Genomic DNA, 10,620 nt, shown 5'->3' on the forward strand with positions numbered 1-10,620 from the left:
CAACAGCCATACAAGGTAAGGACTATTATTATCTCCATTTTGCAAATGGGGAAAATGGGGCAGAGAGATCTAATAACTTTTCTAAGTCACATAGCAAGTAAGTGGTGGAAAAGGGATTTAAACTCACACTCTTCAGTAACTAAGCACTTATGCATAGTTCTATTTTGAAAACCTGAAGTTAGAAATCAGAAAGACAAAAAACACAGTACAAAAAGAACGAGGCAATTCTAGATTTTGTCTTTGGAAGACTACTTTGACTTACAACTCATGTGTCTGGGCAACAGTGAATTACCTGGGCACATGTTTCTTCAGGAGATGTAGCACTGACTCCAAAAAGAACAGGAATGTCTAATGTGTAGACTGCAAATTTTTCCAAAGCATGAATGACAGCTGGTGCTAAATGAGAACCTTGCCCAAATCCTGGTTCTCCTACTATCAATATTCTTGGTCGAAAAGACATAGGTTGATCACAAGCATTTCTGAAAGAAATGAGTAATAACCTATGATTTAGGGGAAAAAAGTTTAAATGTCCCTCCCAATTACCAACTATGAACTTTAGAAGTCAAAAGTTTTGACACTATGGCCAGTCATAACATCATGGTTCATATGGTTTTTGGAAAGAATCAACCCCTACAGATTTTTAGGAATACTTCATACAGTATAGTTTCTACCATCATGACAACTGTAACAACAAAAAATTTTCTAATATTTTAACTTTTTAAAAAAGTCAATTGGCTGGCCTCTTTTATCTTTTCAAACGTCATTTCATTTAGTTTTAGGGAATTTACACAAGAAAAAAATATATTAATTTTCAAGGGAAGTGTACCTATTCAAATGAAGAAAATTAACATTTTCTTTTCTCTTATTAAAGGATTTTTGAGGAAGTCCATTTTCATATACTGAAGGAACATCGTCATCACTGTATGCCAAGTCACTTTCTAAAAGAGGACAAGAAACATCTATAAAGTAAACAAAAAAAGTGTGCATTAGTAACTTTTCTGAATTACAAAGTAAATCTTCATGTAATGCCTCAGTTAGCAAACCAAGGAACTTCAATGACATTTTTATAAGAATCAAAAATGTTTGTGTAGATATAAATAACACGTAAATTAAAATAATGCATTCCAAACTTAGATTAAGTCTAGGGCAATCTGTGAAGTAAATTTCTTTCAAATATCTAGGCAAAGCATGGCCAAATTCCTTTCAAGAGGCTCTTTTATAAAGAAACATTACTGTACAGGGATGTACAAAACATTTAGTTTCACAGATTATGAAAACTAAATGGTCAATCAAGTTTCATACCTGAGTCTAATGCCTTTTTAGTTCCGATTTCCACATGTGGAAATACCCTCTGCAGAGCTTCTAAGATCTTGTCAACTGTGCTTTGCAGGAGGGGTTTCACAATGGCGGACAGTGCCTGCCCAGGTGATGTCACAGCTCTTTGGGAGGCTGGTATCATCTTTTGCATAGCTAACTCGAAGTCTTTAGCTGAGATATTAATTGAAGAGAGATCCAACTGTAGTTTCTCACTGGTGGTATAGATCTGCGGGTAGCGTCGACGCAGAGCACACAAAGCAGCCTCAGAACATATTGACTTAATATCTGCACCACAGTATCCTATCCAAGGCAACCAAAAAAAATTTTTTTAAGTAAACCACCGCCCTATTAGCTTGACCATGGTTAAAAGAAAATTAAAAATCAGCCTAGCAATATAGTAGCAAAATATTTAGGAGTAATAAGGCTAAAATGTCTCTCATTCCCCCAGTGAACTTACATGGTTGATAATAACCCTTAACAAATCAATCAACTTTTGAGAGTGAAATATGCAGGCATGAAGTAGAGCACAAGGGTCAAGAGCACGACTTTTGAAATCAATCAGGTTCAAATTCCAGTTTGTCATTTACTAGACGTGTGATCTTTAGAGATTTATGCTCTCTTTATTCATTTATGCTCTCTCAGCCATTTCTACATCTGTAAAATGGGGATAAAGCTACCTACTTCGCAGGACTGATGTAAGAATTACCTGAAATAATACATGTAGAATGCTTAATAGGATAATTACAAAAATGTGAACAGTTAGTAAAAGATCTAACTTCATTCTGATATTCCCTGACAGTCAAAATATCAATTACCTCTATATAATATCTAGGACTTTATACGAAGAAAACAGGACTTCCCTGGTGGTGCAGTGGTTAAGAATCCGCCTGCCAATGCAGGGGACACGGGCTCGAGCCCCAGTCCAGGAAGATCCCACATGCCGCGGAGCAACCACGCCTGTGCGCCACAACTACTGATCCTGTGCTCTAGAGCCTGTGAGCCACAACTACTGAGCCCATGCACCACTACTACTAAAAGCCTGCACACTCGCATGCCGCAACTATTGAGCCCGTACGCCTAGAGCCCGTGCTCCACAACAAGAGAAGCCACCGCAATGAGAAGTCCGTGCACCGCAACAAAGCGTAGCCCCGGCTCATTGCAGCTAGAGAAAGACCCCGCACAGCAATGAAGACCCAACGCGGCCAAAAAAAAAAAAAAACATGCCAGCAACTATAAATAAGAAACAAATATAATTTGCATTTCTTTAAACATAACCCTGGCAAAACTACAACTTATTCCATCTTTGAAATGCATGTAATATTTCTTTTAATGCTTAAAGCAACGTTTACCAACACAGCTTTCTGCTAGTTCTTCTAGAAATATGTCCAGTGGTTTAGGATTCCAATCCCTTGTGTGAATCTTTAGAATTTCTTTTCGAGCCTACAAATAAAAACAGTTAAATTTTTCTATAATAATAAAGTGCTATTCAGATTAATTTCAATTTAGAATAATTTATCTAAAATTTTAAAGATTTTAATACCTAATATAAACAGAAATATGAAACAGTAAAAATGAAAAAAAAAGATGTATTTGTAAGAGCTTGAGGATTTTATGTTAAACAGATCTACATTTATAGCTCAAGTTCTAGTCATCATAAATGTGAATGAGAGACATTAAGAAACTGCTGGACTATTGTTTATTCTGGTACATATTAAGAACTGTTTTTAAGAGTACTGATAGCTCTACCCATATTTTCTAACTTGGTTCTCAAAATATTAGGCAGCTTTAAAATAACTGCATAGGATTATATGGTTGTATCCGTGAAAAAAGCCAAGGCTAATGAATTGGCTAAGGACTGACTGTTAGGCCACGTGTTCTGAATCAAAATAAAGCTGTATAATTAACATGCAAAGGTTGTGCTCAAATTGAAAGAATTTTAAGAGTATTTCTAGGGAGGCACTATTTTATTACAAAAAAAAAAAAGGAGGGGGGTGGGGTGGGGAGTTCCCTGGCTGTCCAGTGGTTAGGACTTGGCACTCTCACTGCTGTGGCCTGGGTTCATCCCTGGTCGGGGAACTAGGATCCCACAAGCCGCGGGAACCAAAAAAAAAGAATAAAAATTTACCAAGTTATTTTCTTTAAATAAAATAATGCCTCCCTAAAAATACATACATACATGTTTGAATGTTAATCATACAACTTCGCTTCAGAACATACAAAACTCAATCTTCAATTTTTCGCTATACCAAGACTTGTTCATGATAAAGGCAATCAATTTTGTCAAAATTTGAGTGATGTTAAATTCTTACATCTTTATCAGGTAGGCTAAAAAGGAATTCTCTGTCAAAACGACCAGGCCTTCGTAAAGCAGGATCGATAGAATCCAGTCTGTTGGTAGCACCAATGATGACAATTTCTCCTCTGCTGTCCAATCCATCCATAAGAGCTAGCAGGGTGGAAACAATTGAACTAAATTTAAAAATAAGAGAGAAGAGATTAATTGTGTGGAAGCTGAACACATCATTTCTTTTTTTTTGCTAAGATTGAATACATTAAATGTGTGACTGAATTTTCTCAGAGCATTCCACTACTTTCAATAAGCTTTTTAAAAAGAATATCTGTAAAATAACATACTACATGGCACATAGACATTTAAAGTCAATGGAAAACACAGCTTTCAGAATGCTACAAATGGTTCCTGGAAGCCATTTCATAAAGCATAATTTCACATAGGAACTTTAGAGTTCTCAAACAGGGATACAACATCAAAAAAATACAAGTACTAGGCAGACAAACAGAAAGTAAAAATAATAAAATGGTTCATTGTGTACACATTATCAAAGGACCCCAAAATAAAACAGAATATACATAAAGCATAAAAACATAGGATTTGAACTTCCCTGCTGGCACAGTGGTTAAGAACCCCCCTGCCAATGCAGGGGACACAGGTTCAATCCCTGGTCCGGGAAGATCCCACATGCTGCGGAGCAACTAAGCCCGTGCGCCACAGCTACTGAGCCTGCGCTCTACAGCCCATGAGCCACAACTACTGAGCCCACATGCCACAGCTACTGAAGCCTGTGTGCCTAGAGCCCATGCTCCACAAGAGAAGCCACTGCAATGAGAAGCCCGCGCACCGCAACAAAGAGCAGCCCCCACTCGCCGCAACTAGAGAAAGCCCATGCGCAGCAATGAAGACCCAACACAGCCAAAAATAAATAAATAAAATAAATAAATTTATTTTTTTTAAAAAGAGTTTTAATTACATTTTAAACTTTTCATTATGGAGAGAGAATAGTAAAACAGTCTCCACATCTTCATCACTCAGTTTCAACAATTATCAGTATTCCTTTTTTGTCTTCACCCAATAGCTTTTAAAAAAACCAACCAAACAAAAAAATCTCAGGTCATTTAACCCATAAATATTTCATGTTAAGTGCTTCACATATGTATTTCTGAGGATAAGGACTTTTAAAAACTCCCACAATACTATGACACCAATGTAAATGACACTAATTCCAATTTCCCTGATCGTCTCAAAATATCTTTTTACATTTGGTTTGTTCAAGCCAAGATCTACACACATTGCACTTGGTCAAACAACCCTCAGATCCATAACAGTTCCCCATCACCCTTCCCTCACTTATTTTTTCTTCCTCCATGCCATTTATTTTTTGAAGAAACTGGTTCATTTGTTTTGTAGAATTTCCCTCCCACATCTGGATTGAGCTGATTGCTTCCTGATAGGCTCATTTAACTTGTCCTTTAGCTTTCATATTTCCTGTAAACTGGTAGTTACATCTACAAGCTTAATAAATATAGATTAAACTATTTGGGATAGCATATTTCACAGGAAGATACCATGTACTTCCTACTGTATACATCAGGAGGCAAGTGATACCATATTTTCATTTTTAAGATCGGTAGGTTGGGTTTAGTTGAGGTGTTATCAGGTTACTCCACTCATCATAAACTTTACTATTAACCTTTTCAACTTATCTGCTTTCATAGCAGCCACCGATAACTATTGCTTAGATCAAGGTTTCTCAATCTTGGCACCATTGACATTTTGGGCCAGATAATTCTTTGTTGTGGAGAGCTGTCCTGTCCACTGTAGGATATTTAACAGCATCCATGGTTTTCACCCACTTGAAGCCAGTAGAGCACTCCCCCTCCCAGTTTTGACAATCAAAAATATATCCAGACGTGTCCCCTGGGGGGCAAAATCACTCCCAGTTGAAAACCATAGTTCTTGATCCACTATTTCATAAGGGGTTGCAAAATGGTTATTTTTCTAATTCAATAATTTCCTTTGCATTTATTAAATGTGATTTTTCTACAGAGAACAAAGTTCTCTTTATCATTATTATTAAATTACTCTGAATCATGGTTACAGGACAGGAAAAAGAAATGCTTGCTTCATTCTCTTCATCAATTTTCAGAGTAATGAGTCACTGTCTTAGCAACCTTTGGAGTGACCAATTAAGTTCTTTTTTTAAACAGATCATTAAAAACTGATGATTTCTGTGTACTTGATACACTTCAATATACTGAGTCTCTTAAAAATGTGTATACATATTTAAGAGACTCAGTATACAGGGTCTCAAACTGTCCCGTCTTTGGCCAATGGAAACCTCTTCAAACTGGCTATGTCACTCTGATGTGACCCCAGTAGTCTTTGATTGCTTCTTCACTTCCAGGAATTACAATATGTTCCAGGCTTGTCTTGCTATTTCCCATCTCAGTTCTGCCTAACACCTCCTCCACTAAAGAATCCTAGTATTTAGAGATCACACTCTGATTACTAAGGGTATGAATTGCCGCTGGACTGTGATTGTTTCTAGGCCTTTTTAGTGTCCAGAGATAGGAATCATTTTTTTCTTTAAAAATAAAATTCATCGTAAGTTCATACTGGTATTTCTAATTCAAGTAAAGATTTGAGGTTTTTTTTTTTTTTTTTTTTGGGATGTGGGCCTCTCACTGCTGTGGCCTCTCCCGTTGCGGAGCACAGGCTCCGGACGCGCAGGCCCAGAGGCCATGGCTCATGGGCCCAGCCGCTCCGCGGCATGCGGGATCCTCCCAGACCAGGGCATGCACCCATGTCCCCTGCATCGGCAGGCGAACTCTCAACCACTGCGCCACCAGGGAAGCCCGATTTGAGGGTTTTAATTTAATTTACTTTATATTTGTATCCTCTTTTCTTAGGCTAAAAATCTTATTTTCTAATGCATTCACTTACTTACTTATTTGCATTACCCTAAAATTATTACCAACAATAAGATAAAGAGGATAGTTTAATCATGTTCAATGTGCTAACTTCTAAAAAAGCTGAATTTGGACTTCCCTAGTGGCGCAGTGGTCCACCTGCCAGTGCAGGGGACATAGGTTCGAGCCCTGGTCCAGGAAGATCCCACATGCCGCGGAGCAACTAAGCCTGTGAGCCACAACTACTGAAGCCCGCGCACCTAGAGCCCGTGCTCCTCAACAAGAGAAGCCGCCGCAATGAGAAGCCCACGCAACACAATGAAGAGCAGCCCCTGCGCGCCACAACTAGAGAAAGCCCCCGCGCAGCAACGAATAACCACACAGCCAAAAATAAAAAATATAAATAAATAAATTTGTAAAAAAAAAAGAAAAAGATTTACTCCCTTAAAGTAAATAAATAAATAAATAAGCTTAATTTAACAAAAAGCATCTTCTCTCAGATTTTTTAAGTCTTTGGAAAAAACAAAAACCTAAGTTCTCTTAAAAATATATATTTGAAATGATAAGTGCTTGCTAAAATTATTCTATATTTCCTGTTAAAATTTCTCCAATCCCTTTTAGAACTGTTCCAAAATACAGTAAGTACTCAATTACTTGATTGCAAAGTGATGGTCGTATTGTTAAATATATTTTTCCCTATCAACACAATGAATACAGTATGGCTGATAATGAAATGTGTCATATATATAAAAAGTGTGTATGATTATTGGTAGGGTATGTGCACACACAACTATTTTTACCATATAGGAGTAAATATTTTAATTTACTCAGAACAAATAAAATTTTATAGTATCAAGTCAAAGAAGAGGACCAGAATATAGTAAATGTTGTTAGGTGTTAGAAAAGCCAAAACCTACCTATCACTCATAATTTTATGTCTCGTTTCTCTTTTATATTATGTACAATGAAAAACAATACTGGCATAATGAAAGCATGCAAACATTTGCTTTTGGGTATCCCAAATTAATTAAATAATTACATTTAAAAAGAAGCTGTGAAAAACTGAAGATGAACTAGGACTAAAATGAATTTAGATTCAGGTTGAGTCAGTGGTACTAGTGAAAACTGCTCCCTTGGGTAAGCAATTATCACAGGGGAGATGCAACTTTCCCATTCTGAAAATCAGGAAGTTGGGCTAGTACTAGGGGGAAAAAAAAAAAAGCATCTGAATTAGTTGGCAACATCTAAAAGATATTTAACGCAAAAATCTGAATATAAAATTTAGGAAAGAAAATTTATTTTTCAAGTCTGAGTCAGCTTTTGCACTTCAGTAATAGGCTGGAGCTAAAAACAATTGGCCACGCTCTTCATGATTGGACACTCAGCCACATTTCCCAGACCCACCCTTATCACTGGCCTGCCTCACTCATTTTATTTGCCTTACCTCACTGGCCAATGGGCATTTAAGTCTGTATCACAAGCTAAATCTATAACCAATACTGTGCTTGAGAACACCTTACCCTTTAGAACAGGTTCACTTTTTCTTTTTCTTCTGTACTACACATTGGTTTCTACTACCAAACAACACTGGTTTATAAACTTTCTTTCACCATCTAACATTCTATCCCTCATGCAATATCAATACTGCTCAGAATATAGGAAGAAAGGCAGAAGTACCATCAAGCAAGTTTTACCTGTGAATTTGATCTTGCCTGCTTGATCGTACTGGAGCCAGACCATCGATTTCATCAAAGAAAATAATTGATGGGCGCATCTGATAGGCCTAGGAAGCAAGTCCAGTGATTGCATGTTATCATGAAAAAATTCAAATACATAGACTTAATATAAAGCATTTTAATCCATTTTCATTCCTATTTGCTTATAAGAAGTTTTTAAAAATATAAACTCAAGAACTATGTTTTAAGGATTCAGACATAATAAATTATAACAGCATACAATTTAAGTTTATTTGCATTTTCAACTGGAAACATTCAATATACTCCACTGGTTATATCCCTCAGATTTCATACAGCTACAATTATTGGGACACAAAAAATATCTACTGAAGACCAACTGTCGAAACAAGACAAAGAATAGAAGACAGTGACATAGCTTTCCTCCATGTCAGGAGGAAAAAAACATTTAATAAGATGCCATAGTTTAAAATCTATTTCAGTAAAGTTAAAACAAAAAAACCTCAGTGAATTCTACAAAGAGATGTAAAAGCATTTGCAACAATATGCCTCAGTAACTAAGAATGCTATTATCTCACAACTTACTGTCAATACAATTGGGATATGAAACTGAAAGCCACTCTAGGGCAGAGCTAATCTTCAGCTCGTATACTGAAACATAACTCACTACTGTCGTCTCTTTTAAGTGTGAGACTACCACTCTGTCTCTAGTCTTTAGATATGAGACCTAAGACTCCAGAGAACTTAGACCCAATTATTCCTTCCTCCTTTTACTATAAAACTGTTCATCATACGTCGGTGTAATCATGACATGACAAAGGAAAATAATCTAGGAAGAGTATATATGTGGTATAATTATTATGAGTTTATTTCTATGAAAAGTGATTAAATGCAAGGTTTATCCAATCCTTATACTTAATCTACACTGATTACAGATCTATATAGGTAAATTTGAATATCATACCTGATCAAATAGCAATCGCAGCTGTCTTTCAGATTCTCCTACCCACTTACTCAGACCATCAGCACCTTTCCTCATGAAAAATGCTACTCTTTTATCCCCTTGACTGCATTCATTGGCAAGTGCTCTAGCAACCAGAGTTTTTCCAGTTCCAGGTGGACCATAAAACAAACAACCCCTGTAAAAGAATAAGTATTATTTTACTACACTGAAAAACAGACCAAACAAAAACTTAGAAACCAATTTCATGAATACATTTAATGAATAAGAATGTAATTAAGACAAGTGAAATATCATTTCAATCCACAAAGCACAACTTAAAACCTAGGAATTAATATTCATACTATAAAATTAATATTGAAACTAAATAAAACCCTTTATGTGAAACATATTTTCTTTCATTCATTCATCATGCTCATCATATTATCTTACCTTGCATAAAAGTTATGATTGAAAAGACCTGACTGTTTAATTTTATAACATATCAGGGGAAAGAATAGCAGATTTCACGTATAATCTTTGGTCTGAGCACCAGTAACATAACAGCAAAAGTTTTGCAAGAAAATAGTGGGAATGGACATAAGAGAAAATAAGATAAAAGAAGAGAGAACTTGAAGTAGTGGCTGGGTGACAGGGACTAGGACAACACAAAGAATTCAAGATAATTTTTGGTGACATCACTGCACTGTCATAGGGTAATGTACAGCTTTTTCACATATTTCCAAAGTTATTCATTGTTCTCAGGACAGAATTCTGAGAAAATGGGTTATATTCATAATCTTACTAGAAATGATCATCAAATAACTGCTCTTGAAAAGAAAAGTTAAGGAAGATCCCAGAGAAACAGAAATGACAAAATAAGAATGGCAAAAAAAAAAAAAAAAAATCACAAGTGATGGATAAAATCTATTCAAAGTCAAGAAAAAAATAAAAGAAAAATAAGGGAATTCCCTGGCAGTCCAGTGTTTAGGACTTGGTGCTTGCACTGCCAGGGCACGGGTTCAATCCCTGGTCAGGGAACTAGTATCCCACAAGCCATGCATTGCAGCCAAAAGAAATAAAAAATAATAAGAAACGAACATAATCAAATGCAGATGGTAAAAAAACAAAGCAATTGTTAAAGAAAACAATCAGACAAGTGAAATAAACCAGTGATTTCAATGTACAAAAGTCAAGACAGAAACAGATTTTTAAAAATATATCTATTTTTGGGCTTCCCTGGTGGCGCAGTGGTTGAGAGTCTGCCTGCCTATGCAGGGGACGTGGGTTCGTGCCCCGGTCCGGGAGGATCCCACATGCCGCGGGGCAGCTGGGCCCGTGAGCCATGGCCGCTGAGCCTGCACGTCCGGAGCCTCTGCTCTGCAGCGGGAGAGGCCACAGTGGTGAGAGGCCCGCATACCGCAAAAAAAAAAAAAAAATATCATCAGATCCCTTCAAATAAGC

General features: G+C 36.7%; 1 protein-coding gene across 1 annotated transcript in view; it reads right to left on the minus strand.

The window, feature by feature from the left end:
* The window catches only part of ATAD2 (ATPase family AAA domain containing 2), a 67,070-nt gene that overhangs the window by 17,617 nt on the left and 38,833 nt on the right, over positions 1–10,620 (minus strand). Inside the window, exons 12-18 of the mRNA XM_024741328.1 lie at positions 9,181–9,355; positions 8,217–8,305; positions 3,627–3,786; positions 2,667–2,757; positions 1,303–1,617; positions 827–959; positions 293–479 (exon numbers count right to left, since the gene is read on the minus strand). Of these exons, the coding sequence (XP_024597096.1) occupies positions 293–479; positions 827–959; positions 1,303–1,617; positions 2,667–2,757; positions 3,627–3,786; positions 8,217–8,305; positions 9,181–9,355 (1,150 nt within the window). The remainder of the gene's footprint in view (positions 1–292; positions 480–826; positions 960–1,302; positions 1,618–2,666; positions 2,758–3,626; positions 3,787–8,216; positions 8,306–9,180; positions 9,356–10,620) is intronic.

The sequence above is a fragment of the Neophocaena asiaeorientalis genome, unplaced genomic scaffold (assembly GCF_003031525.2).
Source record: "Neophocaena asiaeorientalis asiaeorientalis breed wild unplaced genomic scaffold, Neophocaena_asiaeorientalis_V1.1 scaffold177, whole genome shotgun sequence".
Taxonomy (NCBI): domain Eukaryota; kingdom Metazoa; phylum Chordata; class Mammalia; order Artiodactyla; family Phocoenidae; genus Neophocaena; species Neophocaena asiaeorientalis.